Below are 20,170 nucleotides of genomic sequence, written 5' to 3'. Positions count from 1 at the left end.
AGACCCAGATCCAGGTAAGACCTGTGCTCAGGCAGCTGCGGGGAGCTGCGGACCCTCCTGCCCTGGGTGGGCAGGGGGGGCCCATGAGGCGAGGACACAGGCCGGGACCTACTCTCGACCCCCACACTCCGGGCAGGTGGAGGGTCAGCGGAGCTCCACAGCTGGCCAGGCCACTGATGCCAGCCTGGCCAGGAGAGTTGGGGCCAGGTCCATCCACTTTCAAAAAGTGGGAGGGCTATGGCCCCTTGGCCCTCCTATTTTGGCACCCCTGCCTCTGCTCTAAGTTCTACCGCAATATAATTAATAAATAATGATAAAAGTAATCACTAAAATATCACCATGGAGCTTGGGACACTGCTAAACATCATCTCTAAATGATCCACAGCCTCATTCTCGCTTGAAGATAGGGAAAATCTGAACTTGTCTAACATCTAGTTAAAAAATAGCCCATTTTCTTTCTTCTTCCTTTTCAAAAATAAATAGATTTGGTTGAAATGTAAAACAATAGTTTTGGGTTGAATGAAATTCTGGGATTTTTTAAAATATATTTGAATTTGTTAAAATAAAACTAAAAAAAATTTTCAAACAAAAAGTAATTTCAAACAAACAAACAAAAAATCCAAACAGTGTATTTCAAAAATGTCTAAACAAAATGTTTAGATTTCTTTGGATTTTTTTCCCCAGAACGGAAAAAAAATTGGCAAAATCAAAATGAACTAGCAAAACATTTTGGTATAGATAACCCTGAATTTTTTGCTGAAAAAAAGTTTTGATTGAAAAAATTTGCCCAACTCTTCCCCTGTGGGGTACGTATTACTTTCTACTGGTTACAAATCGGAAAGCTGAGGTAGAGAGATGAATTGACTTGCCTTGAGCCACAAAGATGGGTTTACATTTTAGGATCTCCTTGTTTGGCTCCCATGCCTTTCTCTAATACTTATATATTCTGAGATTAGACACAGGTGGTGGGAGGATTTTCTCTCTACTTTATGTTGTATCAGAAATCTGTCAATGCATAAAAAAAAAAACCCTAAAACAACCCAAAAAAACTAAACCCACCACAATTAAACATTCGATTTTCTTTTTATGTTAATTACATTGAGCAAACAATTAAAAGGGGCAAAAACAAATGTAGGACCCCATCATGTACACTGCTATGTCTCCTTATACTTCATTGAAACACCAGGGGTTGTAGGTGCTTTCAGGAAGCTGTCTATGAATAACTGAAATGAATGAACAAACAAAAAAAATGCCCTGTGCATGTGCTATTTAGAACCACTAGGACTAGGGTGACCAGACAGCAAGTCTGAAAAATCAGGACAGGGGTGGAGGGTAATAGACACCTATATAAGACAAAGTCCCAAATATCAGAACTGTCCCTATAAAATCAGGATATCTGGTCACCCTAGCTAGGACTGTTGTAAATCCTAATATGAAAATTAAACAGTTTATGAGATTATTTCTATTTTTTCCCCTTGAAGATTTGTTTTGCTTTGTATCTGTTAGGCCACTCAAAAAGTAACAGTCAAAGCTTTGTGTGTGGGCATTAAATCATTTCAGTAACATGCTGTGAATTCCTCTGCAGTAGCAGTATAGGGGTTGGTCACCAAAGGAGGAGGAAAATGATGATGGCAGAAGTTTTGCTGTTGAATGTGAACAGAGAAATCAGAGGAAGAAATGTTATAAACAATAATAGGGCAGTACAAAGTGTTCTAATCCAACTCCAAATGAAGCCCAGGGAGTGTCTTTTGGTGGACTTAATGGGAGTTGGATCAGGGCCTATTCGAGAAGTAAACAGCTGTGAAAAACCCCAGACCAACTTCCCAATCCGGCTGTACACCATCCCGCAACCCTCTCTCAACCAGCCCGCATTCCCCAGCACCTCGCCCTCCTTGCCATTCCAGCCTGCACAGCCTGGCCATCCTTCCCCCATCACACAGTCCTGCATGGTTCCTCTCAGCATCATTCCCTCCCATTTTGGTGTTCCTGCTACACCCCATTCACTGTCTTCATTACATTCATTCCGCACACCCACTGAATACTGGAATGGTGCCAGTCACAATTCTTTGACACATTTTCTGACCAACATATACACAATGTGTAACTCGGTCCATGGGATATGTGCATGGGTCAGTTTACCTGGTCTGATTATAAGGCCTTCTACCTTGGTTTCTACTTAGCTCCCCCCAAAATGTACACAAATGGTTCAAGTGTATCCACTTACTGGAATCTGGTTTATTTCACAAAACAGAACAGCTCAGCTCAACTCAAGTCTTCCAGTCCTCTTCCCCAGGCTTACCTGCTCCTCCAACTAGATTTCACAGCCCCTAAGTCCTCTCAAAACCAAGCCTCCTTCCTAGCTTCACCCAAAACCTTTCCCAGACAAGTCTTCTGATCCTGCTCCCTGCAAGTATCTCCCACCAGATGTTCTACCTGGCTGGTACAGAGTCCCTTTCCTGACCCCAAGTTTCCCTTATCTGTCTGGGCCAGCTCTCTCTTAAAGGAAGCCTCATCGCCAGGTTGCTGTCATGTGATGCTTTCACCTCACATAGCTGCCAGTCAAGGTCTTGAAATGTACTGCAGGGATGGATGCATGCACTCCAGGCTTGTTACAAGATGCAGCTGGGCACCGTTTTGTCTAAGTATTGGGATTTTAATGAATTCTAAATCATGGATGTCCTTGCTTTCTTAGATAGGTCTTGCAATTTTCATGTTATTTTAATTTAACTCTTGTCATCTGTATATTTTTGTTTTTCAGTGTCCACTGAAGTGATGAGGCATCTTTTCATATATTGAGTTTCAAGAGACATTATCACCTAATTAGGACAAGTAATGATACCATAAAAGCCATTACTAAACTTTGTGAGGATTAAGACAGTATTTGCACGACAGCACGTCAGCTATTTCAAAGTATTCTTTAGAAAAGCCCCTATTGAAATCAATCTACTATGAATATAGTGCTCTGAAATGCCAGTAGTTCCATACTCTTAACAAACTGCACCAAGGTACAACAGAATTTGGATTCAGAGGATTGGTGGGGAAAGGCTGCAGCTTTATTAAGGCAAAATTGAGAGTAAATTAAAGTGAGCAACAATAAACATAAAACAAAAGACCATCCAGCCTCCAGAAAAACCGCTGCTCTAAAATCTACATCTTATGGTCATCTCAGGTTTTAATCAGTATTTATCATCACTGACCAGCTCTACCTGCATCCTAATAAGGATGTATGGACAGCCTTCTCCACTTGAGTCCTATCCTTGTCACGACACACTTGCCACCTTACTGGGCATGGTATTTGTTAAACCTTCACAATGTACTACTTTCCCAGCATGCTGGGAATTACTGGTAACTCTTCTCTTCCTATAAACATCCCCAGCAATGACTGGCCTGCAACCCACTTGAAATCTGCACAACCTCCGTGACCTCCTCTCAGTGAACAAACCTGGGATAAACAACATTTATGATCCTGGTGAAATACTTTAATTAACAAATTATCTTGCCTCAAATAGTGCAGCCCGCACTGGCCAAACCCACTGCCAAAGGTACCTCAATCTAACATAGGCAAAAGGACTGTTATATGGCTGGGACCTGCAAGGTATGTGGGCAGCTGGTCACTAGACCCCAGTGCAGCAAAACACTTAAACATGTACATAACTTTTTAAGAAGGAAGAGTATGGGCTATTGACAATGCTACCCTCCTGCTTCTGAATGAATGCATTGCTGTACATAATGTATGTACTTTGTAGTAAGCACTGCCTTCTTCCAAACCTATCAGCTGTTGGTTTCTCTCCACAGGAAGCAGGGAAGCAGCATTCACCTATGCCATTACCGCTGCTGGGGTTGCACATGCTGTCACTGCCGCCTGCAGCCAGGGCAACCTCAGCAACTGTGGCTGTGACCGAGAGAAACAGGGCTACTACAACCAGGAGGAGGGCTGGAAATGGGGAGGCTGCTCTGCGGATATCAGATACGGCATTGAATTCTCCAGGAAGTTTGTTGATGCCAGAGAAATCAAAAAGAATGCACGGAGGCTGATGAACTTGCACAACAATGAGGCTGGAAGAAAGGTATTCTAGATGGGAAGGGAATGGGATAACATGCTCTCTGGAGGGTGGGGGGTCCTTTTAATTTGCAACTGAACTTAAGTGGGTCTGGTTATAGCGAGCAATGCCCCCAGTCTTCACCCTCCTTCTAGCTTGTCATTCTGCGCCTATCTCAAGGTTATCTGATGGTGTTTAATGCCTATATTTGTTTTACAGATTCAGAAATGAGTTTATGTCAAAGCTCCATTAACTACTCCACAGTTTATGTGCCTCTAACCATTTCTATTTTCTTAGGCCCCCTTCCAAGCTCTCTTGAAATTAGACATGATCTTGCAGGACTTGTCATTGGTAGTGCTAAATCTTTGCATTTTCTCTCCTTGGAAAAAAGCTAGCAAGAGGTAAAGGGGATTGTGGTGGGACATGGAAAGATTTCTATGTTGCTGAACTCCAACAGCTCCATTAGTTACTCATTCCATCCAAAGGCAAAATGCTGCTTCAAGTATGCCTCTAATCAAATACATATTTTGTAGCAAATGCATAACTGTCAATTGCACATTGGTGGAGTACATATAACAACATGATCACTAGACAAGTGTTACTTAATCTTTGGAAGAAGACACACGCTTAAATGTCTACAATCATGATTTAGCTGCTTGCCAATAAAACAATAAACTTACTGGAATTATGCCAATTTACGCCAGTTGAAGATCTAACTCCACAGCTCCAAAAGTTTGCCTTTACAAAATTAAAATATACCCTTTTCCATAATACATCACCACACTCAAAAGAGATTTTATTAATTTTTTTTAAATGTTTTCAGCCTAAGAAATAAGGGTACTCATTTTCCAAGATGAAGCTGCTGTATATGAATTGAATGGTATTATGTATTCTACTGCAGGGGTTCTCAACCTTTTTCTTTCCGAGGCCCCGCCAATATGCTATAAAAACTCTATGGCCCACCTGTGCCAAAACAACTGTTTTTTGGCATATAAAAACCAGAGTCAGTGTTAGGGAGTAGCAAGCAGGGCAGCTGCCTGGGGCCCCACAAAACTAATTTGCTCAGGTTTCAGCATCAGTTCCGGATGGTGGGGCTCAGGGCCACAGCAAATCTAATGCCAGCCCTGTTGGATAACCCCCTGATGCCTGCTCACAGACCCCCAGAGGGCCACGGACCCCAGTTGAGAACCACTGTACAGAAAGAGAATTTCAGTCTATCATAGACCAGAAAAAAAATCAGACATTATTCCTTGCAAATTTCCTTCCCTAAACAATTGTGTGTTTTTGCTGTCTGCTGCTCACTAGCTATTGTATTCCACCCCAGAAGTAGCTCATTTTTGATGGAGGCTGAAGCAATTCCTGTACATACTTTATTTTGAAAGACATATAGTAGCACTCAATCCATGCACAAAACTCTCAGAGGTTGCAATGGGAGCTCTGTACAAAAACTGAGGGCAGAATATGGCCGTAGTTTGTAAAATGCATTGAAATCAAAGGCATTATATAAATGCAAGAGAAAGAAAGAGAAAATGGAGTGAATGATTTAGAGTGTGTAATGGGAACTAGGAATTCGTGAACAGGGGAGCGCTGGACATTTTTATGCCATAGGTGGAATGCGGGAGGCAAATCACCTGGAGTGCATGATGGAAGGCATCCTTAAAAAGGGTAGATCTCTATGTGTGAAAGTTGTCCTGACTGGTGGGGGTGAGGAGGGAGGGCAGCCAGGACATGGCCCCAGGCCCAATTGATGCTGCTAGTCTGGGGCTGGTCGTCTCTTCTTTACTTCAGCACTTCATGTATCTCAGAAGACATGTATTGGGTTGTACACCCAGAATAATAAAGCTAGTCACTGAATTTCTGAAGTAAAGCACTTATTTGTATTATAGTAGCGTCTAGAGTCTCCAACTGATATCAGGGTCCCATTGTGATAGCTGCGTTACACACTCATAGTAGATGGTCCCTGCCTTGCCAGCTTACAATTTAAATAAACAAGCCAGATAAAAGGCGTGAGTGGAAGAGGCTGAAATGATTGGCCCAAAGTCACACAGTAGGTCAACGCAAGGCCGGGAACAGAATCCAGGGCTCCTGACTCCCAGTCTACTGCCCTATTCTATACTAAACCACACTGCCTGTTCTAATTAAGCAAATAACAATAATTATAATATAAGGTGAAACTTCATAAACACGAGGAAAGTAACCAAAGAGCTTCCTAGATTACCAAATGAATACTTCTGGAAGGAATTTTCAGGAAAATATATTTGCACTAGTATTTGTGAGGATTTCACTTTCTGCAAACATTTTGGCAAACTCTAGGAATATGTGCCATTAATCTTAACTTTTTGTTAAAAGGTCAAAACAATGACCAACTCTCACGGTACATCTCAATTAGAAAATAGGTTTCTTGTTTGCTTGCTTAGTAGGGGAAGGAAAGGAAGATCAATTGGTAACAGAAATGTAACACTGAATCTTAACCGCCTTGGACTTTTGGGAAGTTAGATCCATCTCTACTTGATTGTTCTAGATGGCAACATGGAATATAATTAATCCCTCTCAAAGTTTGGAGGAAGCCTGGATATGATCTTCATGGCTCAAGAGCTTACCTATTAAGAACCAATATGAATACAACCTTCAATTGCTCTGAACATGAGTCAAAGACAATTAATACAAGACATCATTTGTTATGTCACTTATCTTCTCCGCCTTCAGAATTTGCCAACTACGAGCTCCGTTCTCTGTAGCACTGTCCGATGAATGGAATAGCTGTCTGGGTGGTATTATGGCTACCTACCACAGAATCACTGTGAAGGAAAGGGTGTAAGGAATCCCTTCCCTACCTACAGCCTGATCCAACCCCTCACTGAAGTCAATGAAAACATTCTCATTGAGTGCAATAGGCTTTGGATCAGGATCTAGGACTCCATCATTTGGATGGCTGCATTCCTGCGGAGACTGGTTAATATTTTAGGCCCCAGAGGCAGCATTGAGAAGAATGAAAGTCTACACATGAGTGGAGTCTTCCAAGAATGCTTCCAACTCTCCTGATGGAGCGACACACCTGCTTTCATATATAGCTAAATGGCTCTGGCTCTTATAACCATAGTAGAGTCTATAACGTTTTGCTAATAGGATAGCCCTTGAAAGAGACAGATATTTGGGCTTTTCAGATTTTTGGGGTTTTTTTTAGCTGGACTTTTCTAATTGCTCTGCATTGCACTTCCAAGTATTGTTCAAATTAATAGCAAGTTTGTGAATTTTCTTATAAATGACAAAGTTGACATCAGTGCAGTTTGGAAGAAATAGCTACCTAGGACTGTTGATGAATAATGTGCTACTGATGGAAGACCTGAGCTCTGCTATAACACATCACTGAGGTGTGTAAAATACTGAAGTACCTAACTTAAATGTAATTTTTGAAATGACTGCTATAGATCAGAACAATCTGAACCCACTCTCCCTTCCCCCCTTAACTGTACCTGGAAGTCTAATGCAAGTGTTACTGTGAAAGGCTGGAAATCAATAAAAGGCTTGGTGCAAATCTGAGTGGTTACAAAAGTTGTTTGTGGACAAAACTTTGATATAACAACTAAAAATTAAATGTTCATAAAATCCAATAAACTTCTGATGCCATTTTATGAGCGATGCAACTTTCTACTATGTATTTTAGGAAGTAACTGTATTATGGAATTCAGAAAGAGTAACCTCTAGGAACATGTGCCATTAATCTTCACTTTTTGTTAAAAGGTCAAAACAATGACCAACTCTCACGGTACATCTCAATTAGAAAATAGGTTTCTTGTTTGCTTGCTTTTTAGGGGAAGGAAAGGAAGATCAATTGGTAACAGATCACTGCTTTTACCAGACAGATGAAAATAAATGTTTCCAACTGTTTATCAATCAATTAGGTTCTTATTAGATAGTCACTGTGGTTATGTGGAGAAAATATTGGGCTATTTTTTTTCTTCCAGAAATACACACTAACACTGAATGCCAGAAGCTCCATCCCCAAATTTAGTCTTTTGTAATGTCAATGGGTTTTTGTCTGAATGCCTGGAAGATCACATCTTATTTTATAGTTGAAAGAATGAGTGTGGAGGGACAAAAAATGTTCAGTGTCTCTTTAAAACAGCTTATTCAATTACTTGGGACATTTTCGTATAAACAACGACTATTTCTCACAGCTCCTGGAGCCACAGAACTGTGGTACTGGGAGGGGTTTTGGCTGACATGATTTGGCTGTGGCACAGCTAATGAGTTTATTTGTGGGTTATCATTTATAATATATAGTATCTAAAGAAACAATTTTAACATGAAGTGTTACCTCAGGACAAGAACACCCTATGTTAACTGTAATATTTATGTCCCAAAATAGAAGGCCCAGTCCCGCAAGGTGCTATTTCCTAAGATATGCAAAGTACTCTCAATTCCCAGTGTCTTCAATGAGATCTGAGAGGGTCAAGCAGTTCCCAGAAAAGCATTCAAGATAAAATTTTCAATAGTGCATAGGTGACTTCGGAACCTAAACCCATTTTCAAAAATGATTTAAGGCACTTAGGAGTTTAAGGGCCTTAGGTTCCATACACACTTCTGAAAGTGGGATTTCAGTTCCTAATTACTTAGGTTCTTTTGAAAAATTTACCCTCAATGACTTGCAGAATTGGGTCCACCACTTGCGGATACATTTTTTACCCTATAGGAGACGAACTACTTCACTAGACATCCATTTTGAATAGATTTGTGAAGGAAAAAGGCTTTGGTAATTTTTCTTAGTAGCTTATTTCCCCCACTCAAATTCATCTGCAGAAAAATATAAATCCAACTTTTGAAAGGTTCAGAGTTACAACTTGGATTGGTCAGATGGACAGCTAAAGCTTATCCATATTTACATAACATAACTTGAGTGTATTTCTTGAGTCTGAAAACCTTGGCTCAGAATCTCTTATGGGGGGAGTTCTTTTGCTCCAATTAGATGGAAATATAGCTTCTTGCCCAGTGTTTTGGCCATTTTGCTTGGAACCAAAAGAGGAAAAACATAGGGGGGAAAAACCAAATATTTCAGAACTTACAAAAACATTCAATTCGAGAAATTGACAAAGGTTTCTGGGGGTTCAGTTTTAGTATTTATACCCATACTTAGTATGTAGTGTACACACATCATACACACAATAAAATGGTCATTATTTCTTGGGATTGTGGTTTATAGTCAAAATAATGGGAGGACAGACACAATACTTTAAAAACAGTTTCCATTTATTTTTACTTAAATTTTTAGTCAAAAGATTTAAAAACAGTCAACCAGCTGTATAGGTGGTTGAAACATTACACAAGCAAAATGGAATGAAAAACTTCAAACAGATTTTTGTGTGCATGTGTGTATGTGGTGGGGGGTGTTCCCCCCCCAAAATTTGAAATTTCTAGAAATAAGTCATTGAAAAATTGAATTTCAGAAAATTTTGGTTAGTTTTATCACTCAAAGCTGAGAAATATTTCCACTCAGAAGCTATTTTCTGTTTACCTGCTGGGGAAGCTGTCCAGGAGAGGTCTATCTGCAATGGCAGGAAACAGTTGTAGGAGCTGGTGGATAAGGCTCTATGGCTCATCCTTCTATGGCCCTGGCAAGAACAGCCCTTGTTTGATGGGCAATAGTTTTTGGACTCCACTCTTATTTCCCCCACTAAACAGGAGACTTTGGGTCAGGGGAGGGAGGAATGGACCGCCTTCACCGGAAAGTCTTGTTGGGCATAAGGGGGAGATAGTAAACTGGGTTTTATATTCTCTCATACCACAAAATATAAGTATTGTGTGGCTGGGAGGTGAGGGTTCAGGGTAGCTCTACTTCTGACTGGAGAACATTACGAGCAACCGTCAGGCTGAAATACCCATATTTTTCATGCTGTTGCCAGATCATATGAGACATGACATGGACCATTACCCTGCTTACATATGCTATTTTTACACACCAAAATAGTGACCCGCTATTAACAAACGAAACATTAGGGGCCTCAAGTTATCACCATAGAGCAGTAATCATTGTACTAGTGTTACAACCTCTCTCTAATTGGGTGAACCGTCATCTCACAGATGCTCCTTGAGATTGGCAATCTGATGGCATTACTAGCTCCAGACCTGTTCAGAGATAAAGTTATAAATAGTGCCCATTCCTACCTCAGAAGCAATAGGCTGTAATGGCCCCACCCTCTCCAGTCTCAGGGGAAGTGATGATATACTAGTATATGGAATCAGAATCCATCTCTCTCTCTCTGGATGAGTATTACCAAAGGCAAGAGTCGATCTCTTGCATATTTTAACAGAAAAACTGTTTGAGTTTTCTATTTCTTTGATACTGCAGTTAAAAGTAATATGGGTTTTGTTACATTCGACATCTGGTCCAAAAATGTGCATTTCCACCAAAGAAAACACAAATCAGGAAGACCAAGCCAAAACAAACACACACAAAATATTACAATTGTTTTTCATATTTTATCCAGATAGGATTTTTAATAGGTATAGAAACTGTATCTGATATAATGCACTTGGGCCTAGATTTGAAATTTACAAAATGGGGCTTGGTTTTGCATTGTGGGGGAGACGGGGGGTTGCATTTTATTCAGTCAGAAACTAATTCTCTCTGTAAGGCTTGTCTAGCTGACTTGAGGAGGGCAACACTCACAATTGCATTTTAGTATATTATTTATATTGGTGCAAACTCTGTAGAATAAAAATCTTTGCCATTATATTTCACAATTCATGTCATAAAATAGCAGTAGTAGTTAGAAAATTTTACTTGGCAAGACCCTATTGGGGCTGGAGTGGGACTGCCCATGGAAAGTGGATCTAAAGAATGCTCTAATATTAGTCTGAGGCAGCAAGTCAAGTGATGGGAATTTGGTTTGGGAAGTAGATCTTGCTGTAAACTATTCAAGGTTAGATATGAGGCCCTGACATATGACAAATGGAATTTTTGAAGGAGAGAGTCATGCAAGCTAATGATTTTTAAACTTTAATCAGGTACCCAACCTGGCAGGGTATGTTAAATCTTAGTAAATCAGTACCTTTAAGGTTCAGGGTCAGAACTACAATGGAAGTTTTGCTGAGACAAACCAAATCAGACGGAAAAATAGGAAGAGAAAGATCAGTTTCTCTTCAGTCACAACAGTGAGTACACTGGGCCAGATTCTGCCCTCTTTGCTCACGTTTGGTAGTACCTTACTATGCAAGTAGGAAGCCAGTGAGGATACTCAAGCAGTAAGGTAATACTCAGCATGTGCAAAGGTGAGAATTGGGCTCTTAATGAATATGAATACTGAACACAAACCACCTGGGGAAAGGGAAGAAATATTATTTTGGTTGGGCCTTAGGTTCCCTGGCTTCCAATTTTGTGGGCAAAGTTTTGCACCCACAAATAACTGTGGGCACACATTACAGCATTTAGCAATGTAACTACCTGATCATTGGGCCTGAACACAGTGTTGAAACCCCAACCATTCAAAAAGCATGAGCCAGCACCTCCTCCCGCAAAAGCATGAGATTTGCTTAAAAATAATGAATTGATACATTTTGGACTCTTCTGGGCTTTCAAGCCATTAGCGTTATATTTTCAAGTTTTCTCCACAATCCTAAAAACTAGAAACTATTTTTAAAGGAAAGTTGAGATTCTTGTATAACAACATTACTCCAGAAGCTGGGGCTCACGTGAAACACCAAATATTGCAAGACCAATGATAAAATGGCAAGAGTTAGCACCACTGTGCATATCAGGCGGCTAGCCGTATAAATGATGTTGTCGGAGTCCAGCATGTCAAAAAAGATCACCTAAAGCTCTGGACCGAGGACGTGGGTCAACAACTCCCCTCTTCAGGCACCATGGAATTTTCTACCATAATGGGAAAACTCATCTGTGAGAGAGAAAGAATTTTCTTGAGTGCAGGTCTGAGACCATGACACAAACTCTCGTAGGAACTAAGCATACTGACAAATCTCACCACCTTCTGCTCCAAGTGCAAGGTGCACTTTGTGTACCTTGCTTTCTCTAATATAGCAGCATGTACATTTAAAAGCAAAACAAACAGTTAATTGTCCCTTGGGGAGAGAATAAGAGGGAGAATGAATCATGGTGACAGATGTTTAATGCATATCTGGAAGGCACTCGCATATTACAGTGACCTAAGGTGAGGGTGGTATAAAATCTATATAGACTAGAATAGGAGTACCATTTCTGTCCACAGCTCATGTTTGATTTTTGCTGCTGGGTTATTGCTGATGACTGTGGATATGTTGATTAATGGTTGAAGCTGGGATTCAGGATTGGTCTGTTATCTGGTTTCATATTTAAGAATTGTCACCAGTGCTTACAGCAGGTGCTAGGTGCTCCTTTTTAATGGATGTGTATATGTCTAAATTATAATCGATTATTTTTAAGTACAAAATGTATACAATAAAATTGGAGTCAGGAGTGAGGGCCTTTGAAAAAAATCAGGCCCTTTATATTTATATAGCGCTTTTCATTTGGAAAGATCCCCAAACACATCACAAAACATGTACATCCCGCACTAATGAAGTGCTGCTGCCTCTAGGATAGAGGGGGACAGGCACTCAGGTCTGTGCAGAGCACACTGTCCAACAGTCAAGGGGTAAAAGAGACGTTTTGGCCATGGTCACCAGCAAAACTCCTACCCTTATCCTAAGAATGAAATGTCCACACAAAGCAAACTGGCCCCCAGGGCTGGAAGAACTTCTAGCCTAATGCAGTAAACTGCTTGGAAATCAGCTTTATCTACCATCAGAAGAATGAAGGGCTAACTTGACAGTGACTCAATCTGAGCCTGGTTCCTAAGGCTGGATTCAAGGAGCCTAAGGTATTTTTGAACCAGATACTTAGCCCACTTGTACTTGCTACGATATGTTGGCAGAAGAGAAGCAAAGCTAGATATTCTCTTTAAAAATGAAACCCCAGAAATTTGGAAAAAGAAAACATACAATTTAAGTGAAACTCAAACAACTCAGGAGAGTGCCCTCTATTTGCAGGGCTAACCAAAGTTCTACTGCATTTATTTTAAGGCCTTTATTCTTAAGCAGTAAGCACTTTTTGCTTCCCCTCTGCTTCATTATGCTATTGTACTCAGATTTCGGCCCTTTTGTCCTCTGCCCATTTCAGTCATGGTCTGGGATCTGCTGTGAAACCACTGAAGGAGATAGGTTGCACTAGTGCTTCAGTGGAGCTTGGGAGCTCATATTTCTTGTCCATCATCTTGCTGCATACATACAAGGGAGAAAGATTGGTTTATTTTATTATTAGGTCTGGATTTTCATGAAAAGTTGATGATGACTGTGGGCCAGATTGTGGCTGGGTTTGCACCAGGGATTCAAGGGGCATACGTGGGTAGAATTGTTGGGAGCATAAAGGCCTCTATGGGCTGCTATGTTGTCTCCCCCGCAACCTTGTACCAGATGTGGGGAACAGCTCCACATCTGCTCTCTCCATCCTCCCCCCACCCCCGCAAAAGAGCTGAGTAGTGTAGCTCTGCTGGTGCACTGAGGGAAATATCTTGTGCCACATACATGCCAGGCACAGGTACTTGGACTGCAGAAAAGTGTATACCCTAGGAGGCAACTGTGTCCAACAATCACAATATGCCTTTGAGTTTCTCCAGGGATGGCACAAGAACATGCGGCCTTCTGCTTGGGGCTTGTGGGAAAGCCAGAATTGAGCCCTGGATAGGTTTCCAAGCACATGGGGCCACAATCCTGGATTGGAACCTTTAGGCACTAATGCAACATAAATATTAACTGATAATAAAAATAATGTTCCTGTTTATCTTTGTGTTTGACTCTTAGCTTCACAGGACCCTTTGTGGATCTGGTGCAAGAACCATGTTTATGGCCAGCCATTGCCTGGTCTCAGGCTAGATCAATTGAGGGTGATGTTCTAGGGGTTTGGCTGGTCAGTAGGTGGATATCTAATATAGGCTGATGTTTTAAGTATGTAATGAGCAGAGATGCAATGGCAACTACAAATAAATTATTCAATGAATATTAGAGCTGATCCAAATATTTAAAAAATCCAATTTTGTTTAACCTTTTTGAAAAAAAATGCAATCAACATTTAATAAAAGAAAAAAAATTAGTGATAAATTTTGTTTTTTTGATTTTCCATTTTCAAAATAAGATTTCAAAAATGAATTTTTTGGTCAGTATTGCCACATGGTAGGTTTCCTCCTCGTTTCTCCCCCTCCCCCCAAAAAAATCTCATATTGATTTCAAAATTTAAAAAATTAATTTCAAAACTACTTGAAAGCAGAAAAAAACATTTTTTCTGATAAAATTTCTTATAATAAATGTCACAAAATCTTTTGAAAAACAAGTTTTTGTGGCAAACAAAAGAATATTTATTAAAAAGGCATATACAAAATTTCAACCGATTTTAATAAATATTAACTATAAACAATGATTTAGGCAAATTTTAGTATATTTTTTTTCTCCAATAATAATATGTATATATACACATACAGGTTCTTGAAGAGAGAATGAAATTGGAATGCAAGTGTCATGGTGTTTCAGGTTCCTGTACAACTAAGACCTGCTGGACCACACTTCCTAAATTCAGAGAGATTGGATATATTTTGAAAGAAAAGTATAATGCTGCAGTACAAGTGGAGGTGGTACGGGCCAGTCGGCTACGACAGCCAACCTTCCTGAAGATCAAGCAGATCAGGAGTTATCAGAAACCAATGGAAACAGATCTGGTGTATATCGAAAAGTCGCCCAACTACTGTGAGGAAGATGCTTCCACGGGGAGCGTTGGTACCCAGGGGCGACTCTGTAACCGCACATCTCCTAATGCAGACGGGTGTGACATGATGTGCTGTGGAAGGGGTTACAACACACACCAGTACACGAAAGTATGGCAGTGTAATTGCAAATTCCACTGGTGCTGCTTTGTGAAGTGCAACACGTGCAGTGAGCGGACGGAGGTGTTCACCTGCAAATAGTGGCCTATGATTAAATAAACAGAACAAATCACCACAAGTGAAGAAAGTGGAGTATGACAGACAACTACAGCATCATTTTGCACATCTACGTTTCTTTGGGAAAAGAAATCTCTCCCCACCACTTATACTTCTAAGGATGATGCATTTTGGGCTGGCTGGCCGTTGTGACTGCAATGGAAATAAGGGCAACAAGATTAAGGTGATGTTGACAAACACATGCAACTTTTTCTTTTGTTTGTTTTTTACTGCAATTTGGGTGTTGTAGAGTTTTCCTATTAGATTTTTAAGTTATACATATCAGAGAAGCTGACTGAATTACAGATCCCAGGAGGGTTAAAGAAAAAACACTTTTTTCATATTTTACAAAAAAAAATAAAACCCTGTGCAAATAAGACTTTTTTTTTAAGACAATGAAACTTCCACTGAAAAAACCAGCAATATTGCTGCAAAAATATTAATTCTAAAAAAGCAGGTATAGCAAAAACTAAGACTGATAGTGAGGCAAAAAATATTAAAATGGAAAAACTCCACTATCAGTTTGAAAAATAAAATTCGCAAAATTACGTCAGCTGCCAGTGACACTGGAACCCTATGAATGAACATTAAAAAATATTATTTATGTTTTTAATAGTATCAAAAAATTCTAAGCACTAACGGGTAGCTATGTCTTAATTCTGTACTAAATGTAAACTTATTGGAACTCTGACTTTATGATTTTTGTATTTGGTTCTCCCTAAGTTCTTCAATGCTACTGATCTATTGTCACTCCACTACTAGAGAGTTCAATTACTGTAGGCCTTAAGCAATGATCAGAATTGAGCAATAAGATCATGCAAAACTGTGGTTACAAATGCTTGATAGAGTGGTTTCCTGCCCATCCCCAGATAAGAACTAGCATTAAGATTCAGAGGTGAGGCAGGGAGCACCTATTTTCATCTTGGCATGGGTAGTTTTAAGGCACAAAGACATGCTTCAACAGGTATTAAAGGTTTTGCTTTGAAGAGAAATGCCATAGCAGGATCTTTCAAGCAATTACACTTTCTTTGCAAGAGTTACAACATCCTAATAATTCCCAGCACAAACTTGCCCATTACTAATATTGTGAAAGAGCTTATGCTCACCCTAAGCTAGGAAATTAATAAAATACAGTAGCTGAACTCCATGTTGCTACAATCTCTGACTCATGATGGCTTCATTAGCGTACCACACAAAGCTAATAAATTGCTGATGGGTTAGTCTGGGTTACTTTTTAAATGTCATCATTATTCTAAAGTTGGCAACAGTATGTTACTCCCAGCCCCCGGTAAATATTTGGAATGTTAAGAAAGAAGTTGAATCTTTATACCTCTGTTCAACTCCAACTCACACTCCCTTTTCCCCACAAGGAATAATTTTTTAAAATCTCTATTCAGATTAGTATTGTAAATCAGAGTGAATTTAACCACAAGAGCCAGATATGCCCAGCTGCAATAAAACCGCTCCCATAAACACACAGCAAGTGTAATTTGTAGCAAGTGCCACTATCTGGCTGGCAGGAAACATGGATTAAATATTGTCTAGTTACTGTAATCTGGACATTCAGTTTTGTTTTTCAAAGAGTCATCTAGAAATTATTCCTAAACTTTTGGGCCTCCATTTTCAAAAGTGACCAGCGATTTTGAGACCCTGAAAGGGACGTGACTTTCAAGTGTTGAGCACCCATCGTCTGAAAATCAGGCCCCTTTAAAGAGTCTCCAATGGAGCACCTAGAAATTGAGGCACCCAAAATCACTTATGAAAATCCCAGCCCATGGTCTAAATCCAGCTCTTGAATAAATGAGCACAACTCCATTGAAGTGGCTGCCCCCAGTTATGCCAGAACCAAGCTATACAATTTAACGTCCCTTTTGATTCATGGGTATTGTTGTTAAACAATAATTATATACTGTACTTTCAGCTCATTCCTGACAAGAAGCAAATAAAGCTCCCATGCACAGTAATGCACAGTCATATATGGTACTACATACTGTAAATATATTAGAATAGTATTTGTTAAGTACAATTGAGGAATCCAATTAAGTTATATTATTGTATATCGTTTAAATGTCTATAGAGTATTTTAAATTATTGTGAACTACACTGAGTAAAAAAAATTATATATTATAACACCAACCACCCCAAAAAGTGGACCAAAATGACACTTTCTCACCCACCCCCTATTTTAAATAGCTACATCAGCTATTCTTCATGTTGATGTTTCTACTGTGGATTTGACTTCCAGAATATAATGTGTCAGACCATCCTATAAAAGTTTTGCTCATTTGGGGTGGGGTGTTCAGAAAGGTACATAGCACAAAGCAGGGGCTGACCACAACAATGCATGGACTTTGCTCTATGTAAGAATAAAAAACAGTTTAAGTGTGTTTTGGTCAGAAAGCGCCATTGCCCATACTGAATTAAAACACACAAAATGACATCAAACCTATTAACAAAGGCGTTCACAAAAGCAAATAGCTTATGAATAACTTTTCTTGGAAAAAAAAAGTAGTTCAATGTCAAATAGCTGTGACAATAGGAGGTTTGAATGCTCCCAGCGACACAACATGGTTTACAGTAATTTGCAATGACAGAGCTCAGAATACTGTATGTTATTAAAGAATTTTAAGAACAAAGTTTAATTTGTTTACTACGTTAATGTTGTATAGCAAACAAAAAACAAAACGTGAAACGCATTTCTATTAAAACTTAACTCTCCCCCCTTCTAACCCCTCTCTTCTTTTGTTTTGGTTAACTTATCTCTTTTAAACAATATGACACTTAAAAACAATAACAATTTGGGTTATAGCCTCCTTATGAATGGCACGGTGTATGCTCCCAAGTCTACAGCAGCTGTATGCGTGTGGGTCAAGATATCAAAGGAAGGTCCTTGCATTAATAAAGTCCAAAGTCCTCTATGTATACTGTAGATGAGCGAACACAGGAGGATAATGAGGAACATACAAGAAGTCTGTGGACTTTGTAGGTCTTGACAGAACAAAGGACTTCAAGTTAACAGGATTATTCACATGCTTAAAGTTACACACATGTTTAACTACTTTGCTGAATCAGGACCTAAGAGGAACTTTTATAAAATTAAACACTTTGGTTAGAGGAGAAATAATCTCCTTGATACGTATGCCATTAGTATCTTTTTGTCTAAATCTAGACAATATGATTTGTTGTCATATTTTTCCCCTCAGAGAAGATATCTAACTAGATATATAGCCAAAGTCTGTGTAAACTAAACCCATAGTAACTTCATGGAAATGAATCAATTTACTCTGGGTTTACACTAGGGTAAATGTGAGTAGAATTTGGCCCACAGATATCAGAGAGAATACTGCACCTTTTAACTACATCATGAGAAACTTATTAACAGAGTTGTATGAAAATTTCATAGTAAATTATAATAATTACATTTCTACAACAAATCTGGAGAGTACATGAATCTCATCAAAAGTTTTGTAAAACTTTTAACAATCCTAAAACAAGTTGTGAGAGGAAGAAGGTGCAGGAAGCCATGCGGCTCCAATCACATTTTACTGTGAATTTTTTTGAATTTGGGCAAACCTAAAACACAAAACGATATTGGGGATGGGATGAGGGTCATAGAATAAAAATGCTCCCCTTATACTTAGCTTCCCTTGGAAATAACTTGATTTTATGTATTCCTTTTGGCCATGGAGAAAAGATATCAATGCTTCAACTCTTGGGAACTGAAACCTCTGAGATCTACAGAAATCTGCTTCTCTGAAGCTTGAAACAATTAGCAAACATGGCAATTGTCACAGCTGGACAGAATGGCTGCCCATTCCACTTTTGATCATTAAGAGGTATTATTGTAATGACAGTGTCCAGAATGAACTTGGAACTGTAAGTATAGGAGCAAACACCCAGCATTTTTTTGTCAGAATCACAGCAATAAAAGAGGATGCAGCGTATATATACAAAAATCAAACTATATCCAGGGGCAAACATGGAAGTACCAGGGGAAGAAAGTTGTTATACCATATTGTAAGTTCATGGTATTGATTTTGCCAGACATTTACTGCACACAAAACAAACACAGGACACGCAGAACTTCAAATGCAGATTTTCTTCCTCAACTGCAAGCCCCTGTTTGCATCTCTGCAAACTCAGAATGTTTTCAAAACAAGGACACACACAAAATGGGCAAGTATTTTCCTTTTGGTGTTTGAACTGGTGTCAAGAAACTGGAAGGGGCTCTTAATGACATGGGAGGATGGAGTTGGGACTTTCTTTTATTCATTTCATTCTTTCCAAATAAATGTATGGGTTCATTTTGCAAAGTTGTTTCTATATAGATATATATACACATTTATATATAGACACACACTGTGGTGACCAGATGTCCTGATTTTATAGAGACAGTCCCAATATTTGGGGCTTTTTCTCATATAGGCGTCTGTTGCCCCCCACCCCTGTCCCGATTTTTCACATTTGCTATCTGGTCACCCTGACACACACACACACACACAATTTTTTGTTTGGTGCAGAACAAAGCCTGCCGTTGTCATTTAATTTATGGTTGGTAGTGGTGAACAACTCCACAGGGTACCATGGCAGAAGAAATAACACTGCTGCAAATTTCAAAGTTAACTGCTAAAGGACAAAGCATTGGTTAATAGTACACTCTGTTTTCAGTGATAGTGATGCATTACTTACTAACCTTTTGGAGACTTCAGGGCCTGATTCTTATTTACACGAAGGCCCCTTTACATTGCCCTGTGTAAAGGGGCCTTAACATTGGTATAATTCACTCCCACTTGAAGGCCCATTTACACCAGCAGAGAGGTGTAAAGGGACCTTACGGTACATGAGAATCTGGATTTATAGAGTTTAAACTATAAACTGGTAGATATGTATATATTATTTTATAGTTGGTCCAAACCAAATCCAAAACATTGACTTTGGGAATATTCGGATCTAGATCCAAACTTTCCACCTCCCACTCCAATTTTATATGTATTCATAAGCATTCATTTGTCTAGCAGTCTGGAAAATGCCAGTATTTTAAGCCCTGATCCTGCAATTGGATCCACATGAGTACAAGGGTCCCCCCACCCTTCCCATGCAGACCTGATTACAGGGTAAGGGCCTTAATGA

At 39.5% G+C, this 20,170-nt stretch overlaps 1 protein-coding gene across 2 annotated transcripts in view; it reads left to right on the top strand.

The window, feature by feature from the left end:
• WNT7B (Wnt family member 7B) overlaps positions 1-17,753 on the top strand; it is a 138,068-nt gene extending 120,315 nt beyond the window's left edge. For both annotated transcript variants that reach the window (XM_054038392.1, XM_054038381.1), the window contains exons 3-4: positions 3,796-4,067; positions 14,546-17,753. In XM_054038392.1, coding sequence (XP_053894367.1) covers positions 3,796-4,067; positions 14,546-15,025 — 752 coding nt within the window. In that variant the 3' untranslated portion in view covers positions 15,026-17,753. The remainder of the gene's footprint in view (positions 1-3,795; positions 4,068-14,545) is intronic.
• The last annotated feature ends 2,417 nt before the right edge of the window (positions 17,754-20,170 follow it).

Source organism: Malaclemys terrapin, chromosome 1, assembly GCF_027887155.1.
Source record: "Malaclemys terrapin pileata isolate rMalTer1 chromosome 1, rMalTer1.hap1, whole genome shotgun sequence".
NCBI lineage: Eukaryota > Metazoa > Chordata > Testudines > Emydidae > Malaclemys > Malaclemys terrapin.
The sequence above is the reverse complement of the archived record's forward strand: the minus strand, read 5'-3'. Positions and strand labels throughout refer to the sequence as shown.